Source organism: Callorhinus ursinus, unplaced genomic scaffold, assembly GCF_003265705.2.
Source record: "Callorhinus ursinus isolate GAN/ISIS: 27379988/994484 unplaced genomic scaffold, GSC_fseal_2.0 scaffold103, whole genome shotgun sequence".
NCBI lineage: Eukaryota > Metazoa > Chordata > Mammalia > Carnivora > Otariidae > Callorhinus > Callorhinus ursinus.
Window position 1 is genome coordinate 1,341,478 of NW_027397165.1, and position 23,055 is coordinate 1,364,532.

Consider the following 23,055-nt stretch of genomic DNA (forward strand, 5'->3'; position numbering starts at 1 on the left):
GTCCCGTCTTAGAGCTGTCCTTCCTGTCCCAGGCCCACCGGCACCCCCACAGCGTCCCCCGGGGACCAGACTCACCTTTCAAATTTTTCAATCAGTGAGGATACTGCTGCAGAACTCGGGCTGGCCTCCACCCTGGGGGCCAGGCCCTTGGCCACTCGGGGGTCTGCAGGCAGCGGGCGTGATGGTGGAGGGGGAATGGGCTCAGGTGGGGGGGGCATCCGGGGCATCTGCAGGTAGCTGGGCTTTGGGGGGACTGGAGAAATGCACAGGGAAGAGAGGGGAGATCCCAGTGAGCTGAGTTTGGAGGTGGCTGTCATGGTCAGGCCACAAGGCCTTTCACAAACCCCCAGTCTGCACCATTGCCCAAGGCGGGTACAGAGCAAGCCTGAGGCAAAATGCCAGTGTGTATGCATCAGCCACAGGCCACAGCCCTCTGCCGCTAGACCTAGTCTTCTAACAAGACTTCTCCTCTGCCACTGATCAGCCTTTCCCCTCTGTCATTCCCCTCTCCTGGGCCATTTCTCCGCCCCTCGCTGGAACCACTTACCTTGTGGCTTTGGGCCTGGTGTCCGCTTCAGTGGCGAAGGACGCTGGCTGGGGGTTTCAGTGGGGGGGCCTGGGTCTGAGCGAAGCCGCTGGGGACCTTCTGGATGAGGTTCAAGGCTCTGGCCAGGGTCAAGGGACAAACTTTTAACCAGGATCCGGTTTCCTTGGTGCAGCCCTGCAGAAAGGGAGAACCTGGGTGTGAAGCGATTGATGTTACCCCAAAGGGGCCAGGGGAGTTGTATGTTTTAGCAGGTATTGGGGTATTGGGTTTCCCTGAGCCTCTTTCCATGGCACACTGCCTTTCTGGGAAGCCCCTACCACAGCCCTCACATGGGGAGCCAGGACCGGGGCTGTGGCTGGCTGTTTTCATCAATAGACAAGAGTTTTTTGTGATCTGTACATTGATTCCTTGTATGTCAGCAGGCATTATTATTAGGGCGTTTAACCAGGCTGGGTGTGGGTGCGAGCACCCTCCAGTTTGTGTACATGTTTGCAGCCCTTGTTTATATGGCCACAGTGAGTATGCTGAGCCTAAGCCATTCTTCATCCTTTTTCTTAAGGTCCTGAGGATACCTGGCCTTCCTTGTCTACAATTTTATACAGCCGAGTGTGCTCAAAAATGACAAAACTGGATTTCACGAACAAAAGTTTTGCTCCTTAAAAACCCAGCCTCTCACTAATCTGTTACTACCCTCCTCCACTTCCACACCCACATACAACCACACACACCCAGCACGCGGAGTTCAGGTCACAGGAATGGCTTTAAAACGGCAGGCAACTAATGCAGAAAATGGGAGGCCTTTTTGCACTGTCCCTCTTCCCTCACTGTTGGGCTCCCTAAGTCCACCTCTGTCTTTGGTCCTAGGGGAAGACGATGGTTGCCTTTGGGAGAGAAGATTCCATTTGGAAGACAATGAGGGATGCTCCAGGCTGACATGTCCCAAAGGGAGAAGTGTGGCGCTCAGGTGGGCCTGGCTTGGTCTTCACCGAGAAGTCAGTGGGGGGTGGGGGTGGGGGATAGAGCAGAGAGGGCAAACCCCGGAGGCAGGCTGAGGAGCTAGTTGACCGTCCTGTGGGCAGAAGGAAGTCACGAAAGGCCATGGCATAGGGAAGGGCGTAGGCAAACAGGTGTGAGGACAGGAGAGTGAGTGGCGGCCAAGAGCTCCTGGGGCTCCCACCCACACGTGGTGTTGGTTTTGCTGCGCCCCAGCCACACACCCTCTCACAGCCACAGGATCTGCTACCCTGTGTTACAGAGTCTCATACTGACCAGTCACAAAAGGGCCCACTCAGTTACGGAGCCACATGGTGTTATTTAGACGGTCTCGGGCAACTGCAGGGCCCCACAAATTCCAATATCCAATCAATCACATGCCATCACGCTCCTGAAAGCCTGCTCACACACAGTCACCCAGACCCACAGTCAAAAACTCACATATTATCACGCAGCCCCACGGTATCACGTACACAAGCAAACAGAGGCACGCACACTCACAAAGACAGCCACACAGTGGCAAGCCCATCGTTTTATGCAGTTTCATACAATAATTTCCCAACCACTTACCATCATACACACTCATCAAAGATGGTTACACTGAGTCACAAAGACATACAGAGTCATTTATATTGTGTCTCACAATTGCAGGGCCACAGTGTGTCACACATACCGTAATATGGTGTTACGGGTTCACACACCTGCAAGTGGTCACATAGTCATGAGGACTATCGCCACACAGGGTCATTATACCATGTCAGATACGACCTCACACAATGGGATGACATCCCGAAGTCACACACCACCATGTGTCCAGAAACGCAGACACACGATCACAGACGTATGACCTCTTTTACTCCCATGTCATACTCATGAAACAAACATGTCCAAGGTGTCCGTAGGTCTTAGGGGCTCAGGCACACAGACACACCTGACATTTGCCTACTGGTCTAAATGGTCATGGAATCCCATGTGCCCTCCGTTGCAAAAACATACAGCTACAACACGCAGAGACACCCTATGGGGTCGCATGGGCAAAAACAGTCACAGGGAATTTTAGGTCTCCCAGTCCTGGAGGGAAGGAATAGCCCAACCCACAGTGTTCCAGCAGCTTCCCTGGGTCCCTGGCCCCACTCTGGCCCCAGTCCAGCCAGGCAGGCCCCAGGGGACTCGGGCTGTGGTCCCTCCCAGCAGGAACATGGTGCTCCAGGCCCCAGGCTGAGCCCCACTCCTCCACCCTGCACCTTCGCCTTGGGTGCAGTTTCCTCACTTCTTTTCCCACCTGAGCAGGCAGGGCCCTGACGGGGACGGAGGACATGCTCCTCTCAGTTCGGCTTACCCTGCCCTGCTCAGCACATCCTGGCCTGGTCCTGCCCTGCCTTCCCCCTGGGTGTGGGGTTGAAGAGGAGGAATCACTTGGAGGGTGGCACATGAGGAGACACAGTTTGAGAGACACACGGCCAGAGCAAGAGAGACAGAGAATAGCTGATGGTGCCAGAGACCCAGCAGGCAAAGCCAGACACCCCATTGTGCAGAGACCCCCCCCAGAGATACACGCATAGATGCCAGGGTCTCAGGTGCCCCTTGTCTGCCTCCTCAGGGCTCCATCTCGCCCTGTCTCCATACCTCAAAGCAGGCAGGCCTCCCCGGTGAGCCCTCCCTACACAGTCTGTGCAGAGCAGCTGGGGGGCCCCTGGCTGGGCTTCTCTCTCTCTCCACTCCACTGCTTGTTCTGGGGATAGGGTGACCATACCATTCTTTGTGGCCCTGCTCTGGCCTACCCTCTACTCCCTTTACACCCACCCCACCAGTGGGCCTGCTCTCCTTTCTCTCTGCCTCCTTGCAGGCAGCCCTGCAGAATGGAAGGCTGGATAAAATTCAAATATTCTGGCACACTCTGGCTTTGCAGGAGAGAGGGGCAGGGACTGTGAGCTCAGGATCTAATGAGGAGATGAAGGCCGAGAAAGGGGCAGTGACTTGCCCGAGGTCACACAGCAAGTCAATGGCGGAGCTTCAGCAGATGGGTCCTGTACTGGACTCCTTTCTGAACCCTGCCCTTCAAGGGGAAGCTGGAAAAGAGGGGAAGTAGGAGGGGCAGGGTTGTACCCCAGGGCTTCAGAAAGTCGTGAGCTGCAGTGTGGCTAGTGAGTACAATACCTCTACGCCCACCTCCAGGGAGATGACTTCACAGTTCCAGTTCAGGAGCCTAGGCCTGGCCAAGAACGGCTGAGGTTCCGCTGAAGGAAGAAGGTTCAAGATCCCTCCCTCTCCTGTGTCAGTGCTCTTCATGCCTGTCCCTCTGCCTCCATTTCCTTGTTTCCGCCTATGTTTTCCCCCAGTGGCCCCCTTGTCCCAGTCTTGCTCCCTCCATGAGGGTAGATGGACCTCCAGCTCAGGGCATGACACTTACCTGCGCAAGAGCATTTTATGACTTCCCACTGTCCATGGGGAAGATAGGAACTTCTCAGCTAGGCCCCCATGGCACCTCATGATCCTGTTGAACTCTCTGGTTTCCCTAGGCTTAGCTCAGTTCCCCCAGGTATTTCTGAGCCCTACTCTGAGCCCAGTAGACTCACTGCTGGAAGATGTGAAATCCCATCTCTGCCCCTAGGGAGCTCCCAAGGGATGCCTTCTCCCTTCCCGGATGCCACAGCCTTTCCCACTGCTCCATCCCATACCCACCTGGCTAGGTCCTGCATTGGTTTTCTCCAGCCCATTTTTTATAGTTGACAGTCCATGGCATTATCTCTCACGTGCGCATACCTACACACCTGATGGAGTCTTCCACCAGCACTGCCCCCTTAACTACTGGGTTTACCAGAGTCCCCAGGGCCCATCAGAGCAGAGGCCACAAAGGGCCCCACCCCACAGAGAGAAAGTCACACCACCGAACTTTATAATACATTGTGAAAATGTACCCAGCCACACATTGGCAATGCAGAGCCCTCAAAGACCTCACGAGAGCCGCAGAGTCGTTCACGTGTCCATATGCCACGTGCTTGGCACGTTATGCTCACACACCGCCATTGCTGCCATTCTGGCATCTCTTGTCACTGACCGGAAGCACATCCTGGACACTGTCCCAGCTCTTCTGTGGGGGTGGGGGTGTGCCATCCCAGCAAGCCTTCAGCAGGCAAAAGGTAATCTTGATCTTAACCCTCAGGGAGTTCCCAATCTCAAAGACAAGAGACTCTCATTTAGGAAAACCACCTAAGTGGGCTCAGGAAGTGCCGTGCGGGGGGGTCAGTCTGTTGGGATGGGGGAAGCTCAGGGGAGGGAGAGGCCAGGGACAGGGCGACCAGATAAAGTACAGAATGCCCAGTTAAATTTGAATTTCAGATCAACAATGAATAATTTCTTAGTATAAGCATGTCTCATGCATACTTAACACTAAAAATTTATTATGCCATACTAAAATATTGTTTGTCGAATACCTGAAATTCAAATCTACCTGTACTTTATTTGAGCAAATTTTAGCAACCTCAGTCAAGGAGGGTTTAGAGTGAATGAGGCAGAGCTAGGCCTCTGAGGCAGCTCCTGGCAACCAGGGCCCCCTAGTCTCTTGTCCAGTTAAGCCTCAGGCAAGCTGTGGGCTCTACCCAATTTCCCTGCAGTGGGCACCTGAGTGCTCATGACAGTGACATTATTTCAGGGATAACCTTGAATCTGGTCTTATTTATTAAAAAAACAAGGACAGTCATTTAGAACCTGTGGTATATGACTATCCCAAAGAGGGGTGGCATGACTGCACTCACTGACTGGACTGTGCGTGTTGAGGTGTTGTGGCACCTTCGTTAGGAAGATCTGGTTCAGGGGGCGGCTGGGTGGCTCAGTGGGTTGGGCTTCTGATTCTTGATTTTGGATCCAGGCATGACCTCGGGGTGGTGAGATCAAGCCCTGTGACAGGCTAGGCCCTCGGCGTGGAGCCTGCTTGAGGTTCTCTCTCCCTCTCCTCCTGTCCCTCCCCCACTCTCTCCCTCTCTTTAAAAAAAAAAAAGGAGGAGCTGGTTCAGGGGTCATAGAGACCCTGGTTAAATCGCAACACCCCCACTTACTAGTTGTGTGACCCTGGGCAAACCTCTCTATCTACTGAACCTCAGTTTCCTTGTCTGGAAAATTAGATAGTAATCACAGCCCCTGATTTTGGAGAGTCCATGAAACAAAGAAGGGAGAGAGCACAGTGTCCCCCACTCACACAGCAATGTGAGTGAAACTTGAAAGCCTACAGAACTGCACATCCGCAAAGACATGAAATTGTGCACACAGATAATAAACCCACAGGCCGCAGGCTGCAACCCAACACAAAGCTATTGACACACCAAGAAACACGAGCAAACCCAGCCAGAGAGGGACACAGAATCCAGCTCCATTCTCCTCCACAGCTCCTCGGATCAGGGCAGGATTCCTACTAGAGGTGGCATGGCAAAGAAAAGACAATAGTACCCCATCCTGCAATGCAAACTCAATTGAAAATACAAATCATACAAAACTGTAATATAAGTGTTCAGAAGTATAATAGAGTTTTGAATTTTTCCATGACAACATGTTGTTATTGAAATAACAAAATCATTCCAAAAATTGTTTCTGGTTGCTGCATGCCCCTACTTGGCAGGTGCCCTGAGCACATGCTTTGGGGCTCCTAGCAGAGCAGGTCTGTCCTCTAGCTGTTGGAAGATAAGGACTCCTGTCTTTGCCCATTTCCACTGGAATGACCCTGCCTCTCCCTCACCTCTTTCTGGTAATTTCAGCTCTCAGCATCCCCCTTCCCTGGCCAGCAACACCCCCTCTCCCATCTCCTAGTTGTAGCCTTGGCTTAATCTCAAGTCAGCTAATGGGGCCTCAGACTGGACCTCAGCCATTAACTCCATGGTGACCTGAGGAGTTGCTTCACAGCTCTGGACCCCAATTTCCCCATCTGCAAAATGGGGGAGAATATGTGTGCACTCCTCATTTTGAGGACCTGGTGAGATGCTAGAGTGGGCAGAAGCTGGCCCCAGCCCTCAGGCTTCCTGACCCCCCACTGCATACTTCTCCTTACAGCCCCCAGATCTCTGTCTCTCCAGGCTAAGAGGTAGGCCCCAAGGGACAGCTGGAATTCCTGGGGGTGGGGTGGGGTGGGGTGGAGAAAGGGAACAGAGGGAGTGGAGAAGAAAGAACAACAGCAAATAAGAAAGTGCCTTTTGGAAAGCCAGCTCAGTTTGGGGGGGGGAAGGGGAGCCCCTCAGTTTGAGATAAAAGCAGGGGACAAAGGTATAGCTGCCCCACTTTTTCCACCTTCCCCTTGAATGTGAGGTCCAGCCCTGCTGCCCTACACCTTTGCGGCCAGACTGACCCAGGCCTTGCTTGGCCTGACAGATGTTCTCTCTGAGAGCTCAAACACGAAGCTCTGTCAACTGTGAGAAGTGCAGGGGGAACTGTTCTACAGGAACCCTGTGGGTAGATCTGAAAGTTCCTTCCCTGAAGTGGACTGGTCTTCTGAACATAAGGACTGCAGAAAAACAGAGGCACCTTCTGCAGAGTGAAGGTGATTTTGGAAAGTGGGAGCCACTTCCAAGAGTTTCCTAGAGTGTTCCTTCCTGCAAAATAGAGAAACTTTCAACAAAATGGAGGTCTTTTTGATAAAAAGAATGCCCCTTCTGTAAAGGGAAGAAATTTCTAGAAAGTGGAGGAGACTTCTTCAAAATGGAGGGACATTCTGTAAAGCGAGGAGAGTTCTATAAAGACCTTTTTGTAAAACAGATGACCTGTCTGTAAATGAAGGACTCTCTGCCAAACAGAAGACTCTTCTGTAAAATGGAGGAAGTCTCTTGTAGAGTGAGGCCCCTTCTGTAAAGTGAAGGATGTTTCTGTAAAGTGTGTACTCTCATGTAAAATGAGGACCTTTCCATAAAATGGAACAGTACCAGGCATTAGGGAATGGTAGGGACTGGGGTAAACTGGAGACTACATGCCTCACCTGAAGTAGCTCCTCCCTTCTATCTAATTGTCACTTTGCAGGAACAGGGCCCTGTGTTTTCAGATCTTCCAATATTTCAAGAGAATTAGAAATCCAGACTTTTACGTGAAACCCCCTAATTTTGAAAACAGTGAGTAGGTCAAACAATATTTGTGAGTCCAATTCAGTTTGTGGGCCACCACTTCGTGGTATCCGAATTAGATGGTCCTTTAGGCCCCTTCCACCTCTGCCAGTTACCTTCTGCCCTATCTGACATGCTCTGGCCATTGGGTGGCAGCCTTGGAGGTCCCTTCTCCCACCCTCTGCCAGGGCCCAATCTTCTCTGGGCTTGAGCAGGCTCATGCAACACTTGTCAGCAGTTCCCTGAACTGGAATCCTTTGGTTCCACCTGGTCCAGTTTACACTTTGCCCTGTGCAAGACGCTTGGAGAAAAGAGCAGGGCATTTCAAGAACCTCCAGAACTCTCTGGAACTCAAGGTGTTCACTTCTTAGTGGAGGATATAAAGTATGGGGGTTCAACTGTTTGTTAAGCACCTACTCTGGGTCAGGCTTTGTGTTGATGCTTTCCGGTATGGCATCCTCCTAACAATCCTGTGTACTATTAGCTCCATTTTATAGGCAAGAAAAGCGAGACACAGAGAAGCAAAATAACGTGTCTGAGGATACACAGTTAGAGCTGGGATGGGATCCCAAGCATGTCTGTGTCCAGAGTCACAGAGCACATCCTCAGCCAATGTTTGCTGAGTTGGGAAAGAAATGACATTTGGAGGGGGGAATGGGGCGACTTTCTAAAGGAGGCGGTTTTTGAGTTCAGCCATCCAGGATGGGGTATGTTTTTGTTGTTGTTAATGTTGTTTTTTGGTTTTAGGTGGACTGGGCATGGTCCTGCAGGCAAGGGAAGAAATTGAGCAAAGGTGTGAATACTAGGTGGGAAGGTGAAGAGTGTGTTTGAGGGCACAATGAACCGAGTCCTGGGTTTGTAAAAAAAAAAAAAAGTTCCAGAACAGGAGGAAGAGGGCAGGAAGGGCCAAAAGACAGGCAGGCATCCCTGCCCACACACACACCAACTACAACCACAACCAAGATACAGAACTCATAGGGGGCATACAGAGACAGACATTGGCACAGAAACACACACACACACGCACACACACACGCACGAGATCTACATACAGAAACCCACATGCAGAAACATCTAGAAACTCCCAGGGGCTTAGACAGAACCAAGGTGACACACAAGCAGGCAAACAGGAACATACAACAAATACAGACCCAAAGACACACATAGACACACAGAGATATATACAGACACACACTCAAACATACAGACAGACATACAGAAATAAGAACATTAAGATACACACAAAACAGACCCTTGGGGACAAAGACAGCCAGGCAGCCAGGCACATGTGCACACATGCACGTGCATGCATGCACACATGCGTGTGCTCTCACACTCACACACACACAAACGCACGCGCTCACGCGTGCGCACGCGCACACACACACACACACACACACACACACACACACACACACACACCACCCGGCCACATGGGAGCACAGGCAGCCCATCCCTCTTCCAGTTGCTGGACTGCTGTAAGGGCCTGGCCACCTCCTCCCTGTGTCTCTGGACCTGAGGCCAGAGAAGGATGGGGGTGGTTGCTCCACCCCCAGGAGGGGCTGGGGACTTCAGAGGACAGGAAGGGAAGGGAGTGGAGCTGCAGCTGGGAGCACTGGGGGCAGTAATTACCCAGTGCTGGGGCTGCCACGCTGGCTGGGATTTCCCTTCCTGTGAGGACAAAGCCACTAGGGGATGGCCCCTCTGACCCCCTGCTGTGTGTGACCCCAGGGACCCCAAGATCCACCCATCTCCCTTCCCCTGTCACCAGAAGCCTGGTCAAATTTGAGAATTAGTAAGAGAGATCATGAGGGAAAAAGGCAGAGAGAAAGAGAGAGAGAGAGGCACTGGAACCAAGACGAGGGAGAAGACCGGAAGGAAGACTGCGGAGAGCCCAACAGCTAGAGAGGGAAACGGTAAAGGGGGGGGGCAAGTCAGAAGGGAGACAGGGACAGTGAGGGATGCAGGCTTAGAGAGGCAAATGGGAAGAAACAAAAAAGGCAGACCAAGGCAGATCAGGGCCATTTGTTGAACATGGCTACAATGTGTCATGCTGAGTGCTGCGGGGGGTGGGGAGGGTTTATACCTGTGGCAAATTCTTAAGACAACACTAAGAGGTGGGCATGATAACCCCATTTTACAGATGTTAAAACTGAGGCTCGGGGAGGTGAAGAGACTTGCTCAAGGTCACATGAAGCTAGAAAGTGGCAGAGCTGGGCCTGGGGTCGGGGCCTCTCACCACTGCCTGACCGTGCCAGAGACTCAGGACCCAAACAGAGATCCCTGAAGGAATTCTCCAGAGAACAGAAGCAAGTCAGTGAGGCCTGGAGACTGGAGCCCTTAAGAGATGCACAGCAAGAGAGACCCACACCTTCCCTGCCCTACTTCCTGCCGCCCCTGGGGCTGTGTCAACACCTGGAATGCATTAGGCAGGGAGGCCCTGCCTAGGGGAACTGGGAAGAAGCTCTGGCGGGGGAGCAGAGAAGGTGAAGGTGAAGGCAGAGGTAGAGGTGTGGGCAGCTGCTGCGCGCCCAGCAGGCCCAAGCGGAAGGGCTGCTATGCCAGCTGCAGCTCCCTGGGGCCAGCCTTGCCAGTCCCGCCTTTGCCGCTTTCTACAGGCGCCTTCCCTCTGTGACTTAACCCCTTCCGTGCCCGGGCTAAAGGAAGGCACCACAGATGGCTGGAGGCTGCCAGCGCCCTGAATAGCCTCCCCGAAGAGCCTCCCAATTCTCTCGGGGCCTCAGCCACACACCTGTGCCCCTCACCCTCCTGCCCTTAACTCTGGGGCCCGGGGGCGGGGGCACAGCCAATGCCTGCTGGGCACTGTCACCAGGATGCCCTATCCCATCTTCAGGCTCCCTCAGACTCAGTGCGTCCCAAGCCACACCCAGCCCCTAGGGGCTCCTCCTCCTGCCTTCCCCATCCCAAGAGGGGCACATCCAGCCCTGCAGTTCCCCAAGCCAGAGGCTGGGCTTTCTCCAGGTCTCCTCCCTCTCCCTCAACTCACACATCCAGCCAGACCCCAACCCCTAGCAGACCTGACTTTCGTAGCTTTAGAATCCATAAGCTTTGCCCCACTCTCCAGCTTCCTGCTTTCCCTCTCATCCTCTCTACAGGCGTTCTCCACACCACAACCAGCCTATGAAAACAGTCGCTTCAATTCCTGTGGCCCTGTGAAGGGCTCCCCCTCGCCTCCCGGGTGAACGCCAACCTCCTGAGCTTGGGGACAAGTAAGGCCCAGCTCAAGAACACTTCCCCGCCCCCACCCTCCAGCCACAATGGCCTCTTGTCTGTTCCTCGAAAGTGCTCTCTTCCGCCTGGGGCTTTGGCACATGTTGTTCCCGTGGCCTGAATGGCTTTTCCGCTTTGCCTTACCTCTGGACTCCCATTATCCTTGGAGTCTCAACTCAAGTGTTGTCTTTTCCCTGCTTACGAAGCATCCTCATATGTTCCTGCAGCATCTGTGCTCAGAATTACTTGTCATGTAGATCTTCCCTGCTAGGAAGAAGCTCTGCGAGCACAAGGATTGTGCCTGTCTTCCTGCACACCAAGCACCTTGCACAGGGCCACGCACATAGTACGTCTTCAATAAACATTTGTTGAATAAAGAAATGCCCTTCTTCCTCCCCTTTCACTTTCCCTTATCTGCCAAGTATTTATTACCAAGTATTCATTGATGCCGTGTTATACGCCAGACAAATGTGATGATCAGGTCCCAGGGTTATAAATGGGGAAACTAAGGCCCTGAGAGGGGAAAGGATCCTGGGGGGGGGGGCACAGTGCACCAGTGGCAGAGCCAGGAGCACTGAGGTTCCTTCAGCTACTGTCCTGCATCCTTGTCTTCAGCTCTGTGTGGGTTTTGAAGCACATTTTGGAGATGCGATGCCTTCTAAGTCCAAGGAACTGGGTATTAGAACCCAGAGAGTCTGGACTTACTGCTCCAAGGATGTCTGCTCTCTCCAGAGGAGGGAACATAACACTGCCGGGCTGGCCAATGGCCGACTGTGCTTCCTGCCCTCATTCCAGACAGGTCCTAGCCCCACCCAGCCAGGATCTGGCCAGCTCCACATCTGCCTAAGGCATTTAGCTAACTGGCCCCCAGAAAGCCGTGGTTGGAGTCTGTCTCGGACACAGCTGTCACTCACCCTTAAGGAGGCAGGTAGCTCCCACCAGGCCCTCCCACAGGGACAGAGGTACCTGAAAGGGCTGAGGAATTGGGGGTGCCAACCATCTGCAACTTGGAAGCTTCAATTCCTTTAGTCCTGTCTGGGGAAGTCCTTTTTCCAGCTATCCAGAGTCTTTTATGTTTTGTTGTGTTTGTTTGGAAGACCCCAGCTGACTGAACCAAATCAGACATTCCCTCAGAATCTCAAACTGCTGCTCTCCAAAAATCCCCAGCAGAGCCCACCCCTGCCTCCTGTCATGAGCCCCCTCTTCTTCCCAAGAGCGACCTTCCTCTGTGACCTCTCGGGATGCCCTCAAAAGGGAGAACATTGAGGGAGCCACAGGAATTTCCTTTATCAGTGTTTGATTTGCTTTTCAGGAGTACTGCCTCATTTCTTTGCAACAAGCCACTAGCCTGGGTATCTGTGAAATGGGTCTCAGCTTTATGCAAATGTGCTTTAAAACACTGCCCTCCCCGCCCAAGGCATTTCTAAGGCAAAGTTTCAGCAGGTAATGAATGATCCACCTGAGTGTGACTCTGCCGACCTCACTATCTATGTCTTTAGGGATGGGACTGGCCCCCAGAACTGCACACACTTCTCCCCATGAGCTGCTTTGTGATCCATGGTATGCACTAGTGGTGAGAATTTCCAAACATCTCTGGCCTAGACCTCTCTCTTTTGAGCTTTCCAACCCTACATCGAGATGCCTGCTGGCCGCTTCCACCTGGATGTCCCCCAAGGCCTTTCAAACTCAATATCCTCCCTCAAACCTGCTCCTTCTCTTGCAGGTAGATGGCCCCAGCACCATCCACTGGGTCACTGTAGTTGGTTTCAGACAACAACCCAAACTCATCCTGGACTTCTCCTTCTTCCTTGGCCTGTACATCCAAGCCACCACTAAGGCCTTTCCATGTTAGCCCCTAAATATCTCTCAGATCTTATTGTCCTTCCTATTGCCATCACTCTAACCCAAGCTATGATCACCTGTCACTGGGATGACTATGACCCCCGCCTGCCTGTCTCCCTGTTCCCATTCTTGCATCCTTACCATCTACTCTCCACATGTAGCTATGGGGATCTCCCAAACACCCACCTCTGAGCACATCATTCCCCTGCTTAATAAACCCTTCCATAGTTCCCCTTTGCCCTCAGGATAAAGTTCCTTTCCTAGCCTTATCCCTTACTCCTCTCAATACCACTCCCAGTTCCCAGCATGCCTCAAGCTTCAGTGCCCTTGCTCCCACTGAAATTCTTTTTTTTAAAGATTTTATTTATTTATTTGAGAGAGAAAGAATGAGACAGAGAGAGCATGAGGGGGGGAGGGTCAGAGGGAGAAGCAGACTCCCCGCCAAGCGGGGAGTCCGATGCAGGACCCGATCCCAGGACTCCAGGATCATGACCTGAGCTGAAAGCAGTCGCTTAACCAACTGAGCCACCCAGGCGCCTCTCCCACTGAAATTCTTACCTGAACTGCCCTCCATGTTCCTCCTAGTTCTACAAACCCTGCTGACACCTTTTAGAGCCCTTGCTTTGGGCCAGGCCCTGTGGTGGGTGCTGCTGATGCCACAGTTTCCTCTGCCTAGAGTCCCAGAACTGCAATTGCTTTCCAACTTGAAGTGCCAAATGGCAGCCATTCACTAGAGCTAGGTATAGATGGTAAACTAAGGCAGGCGGTGTTTGTGCATATATGAGTGAGGGGTTGACTCACTCCCTTTAGCTTAGATCCCCTGCCTTCCTTTGGGGTTGGGAAGCAGGGAGGTAGGCCCACATAGGGTCCTGAGGAGAGGGCCTCAGAGAGGAGGCCAATGCATCCTTCTGGCCCTAATCATGCTGATTCACCGTAAGACCATGAATAAATGGCCTCTCTGAGCCTCCAAAACCCCAACTAAAAATCAGTTCCCACTCTAGGCTGTGCATCAGAATCACCTGGGAAGCTTTAAAAATAGATTCCTGGATTGCAACCCCAAGATTCTGGAGCTCTGAGGTGGAGTCTGGGAATCATATTTATTTTTTCAAAGTCATCAGGGGATTCTGATGTTCACCCAGTTTGGGAAACCCAGAACCAGATGGTGTCCAGGGTCCTTTCCAGCTCCCATTCTAACTCTTGGAGTCTCTGATGATGCCCTAGGCTCCAAATTAGAGGGAGCCAGCCCTATCACTGCCCCCTCAATTGGCTCAGTTCTCCCACTACCCATGAAAAGACTCTTACATCATGTGCAACTATCTTGACTAAGACAGGCTCCAAGCTACTCCCCACCCAGCAACCAGAAGGATATTCTAGACCTCAAAACTGAGGAATAGGGTAGGGTTTCCCTCAAATCTCTATGAGCAAACCTAGGCTTGGAACTCCTTTCCGACTCTCTGAAAGCCCTCTCTGGCATCTCTTTCCAGGTTTTATTAACCTGGAAAATGGGTATAAAAACAATTGCCCCCTCCCCCTACCAGAAATCAGGGTAACTCAAAGAGAAAGCACTTTGAAGAAATTGAAGGTTTTTCACATGGATAAGATTTAACTACAGTGGACCCTTGAACAACACGGTGTGAACTGCACAGGTCCACTTATATATGGATTTTTTTCAATAAATATAGTATAGTACCATAAATGTATTTCCTCTTCCTTATGATTTTCTTTCTTTTTTAAAAAGATTTATTTATTTATTTTAGAGACAGAGAGAGAGGGAGAGTGCATGTGCAAGTGAGGGGAGGGGCAGAGGGAGAGAGAAAATCCCAAGCAGACTCTGCTGAGCACAGAGCCCAATGTGGGGCTCGATCTCACCACCCTTAGATCATGACCTGAGTTGAAATCAAGAGTTAGATGCTTAGGGGCACCTGGGTGGCTCAGTTGGTTAAGCGACTGCCTTCAGCCCAGGTCATGATCCCAGGGTCCTGGGATCGAGCCCCGCATCGGGCTCCCTGCTCGGCAGGAAGCCTGCTTCTCCCTCTCCCACTCCCCCCGCTTGTGTTCCCTCTCTCTCTGTCTCTCTCTCTCTCTCTGTCAATTAAATAAATAAAATCTTAAAAAAAAAAAAGAGATGCTTACCTGACTGAGCCTACCCAGGCATCCCTTCTCTTCCTTATGATTTCTTAATAACACTTTCTTTTCTCTAGCTTACTTTAAGAATAAAGTATATAATACATATACAAAATGATTTGTTAATTGACTGTTTATGTTATTGGTAAGGATTCTGGTCAAAAGTAGGCTATTAGTAGTTATGTTTTTGGGGAGTCAAAAGTTATACACAGATTTTTTTGTGCAAGTAGGGGCATGGGGGCTCATAACCCTAACTCCCCCATTGTTCAAGGATCAACTGTATTATTTTTAAGAGCACCCCCCCACCAGGATGGGTCGCTGGTCCCTACAGGTGGTGATTCAATAAAAGCCTCAGCAGTCTGAGGGAGGAAGTCGGCAGGCACACAGAAATCTTAACATGTGGACTAAAATGTTTCAACCCTTTAATTGAGAGGACTCTCTCTCTCTCCCTCTTTCTGTCTCTGTCTCTGTCTCTCTCTGTCTCTCTCTCTCTCTCACTCACACACACACACACACACACACACACACACACACACACACCCTACAACCACCAACCCTGCCCTCTTTAGGCCAATTATAGGTGAGTCCTGTGGAGAGAGAAGCAAGTCACTTGTGCCTACCCCTGGGCCGGCTGGGCAGTGGGGGAGGCGGGCCTCTCACACCCCATGCTGCTGTGAATCACATGGCCCAGCGCCTGCTTTGCCAGGGCCTGAGTAATTCCTCCACCTCCTCTTCGGAAGGTTTTTCCCTTATTTTTAAAAAATTTCATTTTATTCTGCAGGTTTCTCACCAGTATCTCATAGACTTCTCAAGGCATTCTATAGATGAGGAAATTGAGGCTTAGAGAAGGGAAGTCACTCACCCAGGGTCACACGGTGAGTCACGTAGGAATGGTTGGTTGGGAAGCCGGGTCTTTCCCTAACACTCTTCTTATTCCTAATCCCCATCTTGGAGTATATATATATATAGACAGCCACCAATTACAGACACAGGGACTTGACTGGCAAAAAGGATCCTGGAAACTTTGTATTGCTTTTTTGGGGAGGAGGGGAGTTCAGGCTGGGTATTGTGACTGGTAATGTGTAAGGACTGGGAGAGTGGGATGGCAACTCCAAATCACTGCCATGGGGGCAGCAGCGGCAGCAGCAGCAATCGGAGGCTAAGAGACCAGGGGTTGAGACACTGCCCAGCTACTGACTCTCAGACCAAGAGCATACGGAGGCCAGGAATTCTGTTGTCCTTCTTTTAGACAATAGTTCCTGAGGGCCTACTATGTGCTCCCTTCATATCTGTTCAGGCATTTGTTCAACGAGGACTTATTGAGCGCCTACTATGTGCTAGGCACTGCCCTACTCACTGGGGATACAACAGTGAACAAAACAGATACAATCCCCTTGCCCTCACAGAGTTCACCTCCTAGTGGAGGAAGATGGCCAGTAAACAAGTGGACACATATAATAAGATAATTTCAGACTGTACGAAGGGCAAGGATGGAAGCTGTGATGGAGACTCACAAGTGCCCCCACCAAAGTGGTCAGAGAGAGTCTCTTGGTGTAGGTGACATCTGAGCTGAGACCTGAAAGATGAGGAACAAGCCAGGTGGAGAGCAGGGGGAAGAGCTGCCAGGCAGAGGGAAAAGCAGACGCAAAGACCCTGAGGTGGGAGTCCTTATGGCATGTTTTGGGATTTGAAAGAAGGTGCTGCAGTAGGGCGGGCAAGTAGCCTGCTCCACACAGTGTCTGTCAAGGGGTGTTTGGAAAGCTAGCAGGAGTGACATGCAGGGCAGGGCGTTAAAGGCCTCTTGTCAGCTGGATATCTCCAGCCCACACTGAAGGAGCCCCTGGAAACTCCCAGAGGTTCCATGACTAGCCCAAGGTCACAACAGCAGTAAGGGGCACATCTTGCCAGTGCTTTATGTTTCACTACTGCTAACTGTGCTGGGCCACAGTCCCAGAGACCTATGGAGGCTGGGGATGTGAGCCCTGGGTGGGGGGGTCCCAGGGGCTCAACAGCTCTGTCAGTGTTCCTTTGGAAGGCAAACCAGAAATACACTGCTCTTTCTCTGTGGCTCCTGGGTTCAGGTCCACATGGGGATGTCCCCAGATGGGGGTGGCCCTGCTGGACTCCTCAGACACTCAGGTCTGTGCAAGGCAAATGCCTCTCCAGGCAGGAGTCTGTGGCCCCAGCCTGACCCAGAGCTGCTCCACCTCTGCGAATCCAAGTTCGAGCATCCTGATTTCTCTTTACACCCATCCTTGCAGCCCTGCAGCTCTACAGCTCTGCTACAACTGACTTTGCCCCCCACCCCTTCTGCTGTCTCCCTACTTATCAGCCCTTCCAGCCCTCCCCTCCAGCTTGACCCCCAAGGTCCACCTCCTCCACCTATCTCGCTCATCAGCACCTTCTACTCCCTCCTTCCCTGGTCCTCCCGCCCCACACACCTTGGCAAAACCCCAACCTGGATCAATCCACCATCTCTCTCTCTCTTTTTTTTTTTTTTCCACTCATACTCCAGAGCTGCTGAACAGTACAGGAGAAAATCACATAAGCAGAAGGCTTGGCATTACTTTCATGGTCTCCAACCTCAGTTTGGGGAAAGAGAAAGACCACAGACTTTGGACTCAAATACAGCTGGTTTTGAATCCTGGCTCCATTCTAGCTGTGGGACCTTGGGCAAGTTACTTAACTTCTCTGGGCTTCAGTTTCCTACCCTACAAAATGGGGCTAATGATACCTACTTCACAGGAAGCTCCTGAAGATGATATGAGAGCCCATACAAAGCACCCAGCCCAGTGCCTGGCACAATGTAGGCGCTTGGCAAATGGGAGACTCCTTTCCTCCTATTCTCCCAAACAAACTCCGTTCCCCCAACCAAATTCCCCTGCTGCCTTGCAATTCTGACCGTTTTTCTTGCAGTGCTCCTTCTCCCATTAGTCTCAGCAGATAGACAAGAAGGGGGTGGGAAGGGTTGAGGGGGCAAGGGGACAGAGAGAGGAGACCGCGGACAGAGGTTGAAAGGACTGGACGGAAGAGGAGCAAGGAAGGGGGTGGGGGTTGAGAAGACTCCAAGGGCCAGGGTGAGCGGGCCGGCTCCGAGGTGGGGCTTGGAGGGCCCGAGAACAAGAACCCGTTCCCAGTACCAGGCCCGTGGCCCGGGCTCCCATGCTCTCTGGATCACTCACCAGGCCGGGGCTGAGAGCCCTCCAGGTGGTAGGAGAAGCGCAGGGCCCGGTGGTGCTGTGGACTGGGGCCGCAGGGTAAGACCCGGGGGCCTGGAGCAGCGCCCAGGCTGGCGTCCAAGGGTCCGACAAACTGGGGATCCAGGGGGCCGCCGAGAGCGGAGCTTGAGCCCCTAAGCACCGGCAGTCCCGGCTCGGAGGCCCCAGGGTCCGTGTCGGCACTGACCGGTGGAGCGGCGCCGGAGGCGTTCGTGGTTGGGTGTTCGGGCTCGGAAGGCCCGGCGACCCCCGGGGCTCGGTGGCCATGCATGGTCCGGGCCTGGGCGCGGGGCCCGGGCTCCCCGCTTGGCTCCAGCTCCTGGGGCGGAGGCGCGGGCGGAGGAGGCCCGGCGCCCGGCGGAGCAGCGGCCTCAGGCTCGGGGGGCGGGGCTGCGGGCTCAGCCCCACTGCGGAGATTCAAGCCCCCGGCCCGGGCCCGGGCCAGCAGCCGTGGCAGCAGTGGCAGTACCAGCAGCAGCCGCAGCCACCGCTGCTGCCGTGCCAGGCATCGCCAGCCCGGGCCCTGCGCGGGGATTGGGCTCGGCGGGGCCGGGGGCCCGCTGAGGAGCGCTGTCTATGCGGCAGCGGATGGGTGAGGGTCGGGGGGCTGCGCTCGGCGCGGGCTCCCTTAGGAGGCGAGCCACTTCCGTGGCCCCGGGGCGAGCGGTCGGTCTGTTCGGTGTGCGGGGTCTCTTTCTCCCCGAATGGGAATCGATCTGGGCTCTTCTGACTGGTCGGAAAGGGTTCTTCCTCCCGCCGCAGCGGAGGTTGGGGGGCGGAGGGGAGGGGAAGGGAGGGCAGGGCAGGGGAGGGAGGGAGGAGAGGATGGCGCTGGTGGGGGGCGCGCGTGTGCGTCGCGCGCTCGGGCTGCGGGGCTCGCCCTCAGCCAATCCCTCTGGACGATGCTTCAGCCGCGGGGGCAGGGTAACGGCTTCGGCCTAGGTCTCCGCGGCGGCGGGCAGGAAGGAGACGGAGAAGGGGGATGGGGAGGCGGGAGCCGTCGCTGAGGCAGCCGCAGCCACAGCGGCGCTGGGACCCAGTTACCCGGGCCCCGCCCCCTCGCCCGGGATTTGAGCTTGGCCACGCCCCCTGACTCGGACCCGCCTCGCTTCTCGCTGCGACTGCCCTCAAAGGCCCTCCTCCCCCTTAAACATTCCCCTCGGCCTTCGTTCCCCATCCCTCTGTGGTCCCACACAGGCAAGTCTCTGGGCTCAAACCCCCTAATGTGCCTTTCTGTCCCTCTCTCGGGTCTTCCTCTGTCTGCTCGTCCTTCAGTCTCTTTTCCAGAAACCTTTCCACAGGTTCCAGAGTCTCCCTAGTGCTTGGCTCATAGAGGACTTGTCTTTGATACACTTCACTCTGCTCAGACCAGACCTTATGGTCCTTAACTTCGCCACTCTCTTGCCAAAAGCCTCAGTTCTCAGGATTGTTGCATCCGCCTGGCAACATCCCAACCTTGGATCAGTCCAACTGTCCGCTTTTTCCATGCCTGCGCAAAGGCAGCTAAACAGTGCTGGAGAAAACCATTCAGTCTCAGATTTGTGCCACTATAAACTCATGGTCCCCAGCATCTATGAGGCCCTCAGTACTGACCCACAACTTTACTGTGTCCCTCGGCTGCTCTTTCCCCCATGCTCCACAGCGGCCCTTTCAAACCTCCCTTCTCCTCAAACCCCCAACTTTTCCATCTGCTCCCAGGCCTGAGCAGATGACCGACCAGGTCCTACTTCACAGAGTAAACAGAAGTCACTGAAAGGAAGTTCTGGACTTCTTGCTACCAAACCTGCAGAGTCCTTGCTCCTTCCCATCATCTAAACATACTCAGGTTGGTCTCTTCCATCTGAAAACAAGTAAACAATTGCTGAAAAGTCTCCCTCTCCAACCACCACCTTCTCTTCTCCTCTCTATAAGCTTCTCAAAAGAGTTGCCTACACTTAACTCTCTTCATTTTCCCACTTCTCATTTATCTTTCAACCCACTCCAATCTGCCTCCACTACTTGCCTAATACTGCTCTCTCATCAAGGTCTGCCATGGCCTAGCTCACAAAATCTAATAGAATCTTTTCAGAGGTTATCCTGCTTGACTTCTTGGTAGTATCTGGCACTTGTGACCACTCCCTCCTCCTTAAACCACTTCCATGACACCGCACTGGCATTTTTTCTTCTACTGCCTTGTTTATTTTTTTAAATTTTATTTTATTCTCTTATGTTAGTCACCATACATCATTAGTTTTTGATGTAGTGATCCATGATTCATTGTTTGCATATAATACCCTCCTTAATACACATCACCGGGCTAACCCATCCTCCTACCCCCCTCCCCTCTAACACCCTCAGTTTGTTTCTCAGAGTCCATAGTCTCTCATGGTTCATCTCTCTGATTCCCCCCCTTCATTTTTCTCTTCCTTCTCCTAATGTCCTCCATGCTATTCCTTATGTTCCACAAATAAGTGAAACCATATGATAATTGACTTTCTCTGCTTGACTTATTTCACTTAGCATAATCTCCTCCAGTCCCATTCATGTTGATGTAAAAGTTGGGTATTCATCCTTTCTGATGGCTGAGTGATATTCCATTGTATATATGGACCGCATCTTCTTTATCCATTCATCTGTTGAAGGGCATCTCGGCTCTTTCCGCAGTTTAGCTATTGCGGACATTGCTGCTATGAACATTGGGGTGCATATGGCCCTTCTTTTCACTACATCTGTGTCTTTGGGGTAAATACCCAACTACCGCCTTGTTTAAATTCCTCCTTACTTTCCAGGCTCCTCTTTGTCCAACCCTTAAATGGCGGTGCTCCTTAGGGATTTGGCCTGAGCTCTCTCCTCTATGCTCTTTCCTTCAATTATTACATTCACTCCCATGGCTTCAATTATCATCTCTTTGCTGATGACTCCCATATTGATACCTCAAGTCCAGATATTTCTCCTGACCCATGCATTCAACTGGTTATTAGACAGCTCTACCTGAGCACTCCGGAAGCACCTAAAACCTCAGTTTTTTTACCACCTCAAGGCATCCTCCTCCCAACCTGTTTGTCCTTCTTTGTACATTACTTTTGTGAATGACCCCAAAGCAGAAACCTGAGTTATACCCCGACTCTTTTCTCTCCTCCACCCCCATGCAATCACCAAATCTTGTCGTGTTTACTTCTCAAATATCTCCCATATTTATTTATGCAATCTCTTCATTTCTGCTGACATGAACCTAGTATAGGCCAGCACCACATCTAAACTGGTATACTGTCACAGTCTCCCTGTTTCAGTCTTGCTCCCTGGAATCCCTTCTCTCCATTGTAAGCGGTGTGATTTTTTCAAAAGGTAAGTCAACTCATATCCCTCTCATGTTTAGAACCCTTCAATGAGTACCCATGGGCTCAAAAGGAAACCTACCTTCTTCAACAAGAAAGATTAAGCTGCACCTTTGGTGATTTATTTAATGCCGGCAGCCTCCCCAGGCTTCATTCTTCTTTTTTAAGATTTCTTTTTTAAAGATTTTATTTATTTATTTGACAGAGAGAGTGAGAGAAACAGCATGAGAGGGAACAAAAGCAGGGGGAATGGGAGAGGGAGAAGCAGGCTTCTGGCTTAGCAGGGAGCCCAATGTGGGGCTCGATCCCAGGACCCTGGGATCATGACCTGAGCCAAAGGCAGTCGCTTAACCAACTGAGCCACCCAGGCGCCCCTCCAGGCTTCATTCTTGAGTCTAAGTTGAAAGTCTTAGACCATTCCTTAGTCTCTCTAGCCTCTGAGTCTTTGCATATGCTGTTGCCTCTGTGTGAAACTCCACATTTCCCCAATTCCACTTCGTTTGTTCTTCCGATCTCTGCTCATTTGATGAATGTCTTTTTGAGCACATACCATGGGCCAGGCGCCATGTGAGGCACTAGCTATACAGCAGTGAATAAGACAGATGTGAACAAGACCATGAGTTTATGGTCTGGTGCTGGAAAGGACAGGAAGTAAACAAACACATAATTATAACACATAAACACACACATAATTACAAATTGTGATAAGGCTATATAAAGAGATAGAACAGGGTGATATGAGAGGGAGAGTAACGGGTGGGGGCAATTAAATCTGAGGGGTCAGGCAAGGCCTGATATTTAAGCTGAATGTGAAGGAGTGGGAGTTAGCCAATGAGTAGAGGCAAAAGTGTTCCATACAGAGGACACAGCATGTGGGAAGGCCCTGGGGAGAAATGTAAATGGTATACGTAGGAACTGTAGGAAGGCCACTGTGGCTGGAGCATAGTGAGCTGAGAGTGAGAGGAGTAGGATATGAGGTCAAAGAGGTAGGCAGAAGCCATATTATGTAGGGCTTTATAGGCCATGGTTAAGGAGAATGGATCTTATTCTGTGAGCAATGGAAAGGTATTGAAGCAGTGCTTTTAAATGTGGATCAAACTGCAGAAGGTACTGAAATCAAGTTGAGATAAGAATAGAAAATATTGATGTACCATAGAATCATGTAGGAAGGGTAAGTTTCTTTCATGAAACTTCTGTTACAGGTTATCATATAAACTGAAACATGATGAAATAGTTATCTCTTTTTTAATGAATTTTATTTTATTATGTTATGTTAGTCACCATACAGTACATCATTAGTTTTTGATGTAGTGTTCCATGATTCATTGTTTTCGTATAACACCCAGTGCTCCATGCAGTATGTGCCCTCCTTAATACCCATCACCGGGCTAACCCATCCCCCATACCCTCCCCTCTGTTTCTCCAAGTCCATAGTCTCTCATGGTTCATCTCCCCCTCCAATTCTCCCCCTTCATTTTTCCCTTCCTACTATCTTCTTCTTCTTCTTTTTTTTTTTTTAACATATAATGTATTATTTGTTTCAGAGGTACAGATCTGTGATTCATCAGTCTTACACAATTCACAGCACCCACCATAGCACAAACCCTTCCCAATGTCCTTCACCCAGCCCCCCATCCCTCCCACCCCCTCCACTCCAGCAACACTCAGTTTGTTTCCTGAGATTAAGAGTCTCTTATGGTTTGTCTCCC

General features: G+C 51.8%; 1 protein-coding gene across 1 annotated transcript in view; it reads right to left on the reverse strand.

The window, feature by feature from the left end:
- The window catches only part of FGD1 (FYVE, RhoGEF and PH domain containing 1), a 41,321-nt gene extending 22,344 nt beyond the window's left edge, over window positions 1-18,977 (reverse strand). Inside the window, exons 1-3 of the mRNA XM_025852045.2 lie at window positions 17,997-18,977; window positions 548-721; window positions 76-253 (exon numbers count right to left, since the gene is read on the reverse strand). Of these exons, the coding sequence (XP_025707830.1) occupies window positions 76-253; window positions 548-721; window positions 17,997-18,303 (659 nt within the window). The 5' untranslated portion in view covers window positions 18,304-18,977. The remainder of the gene's footprint in view (window positions 1-75; window positions 254-547; window positions 722-17,996) is intronic.
- Window positions 18,978-23,055: the final 4,078 nt, after the last annotated feature.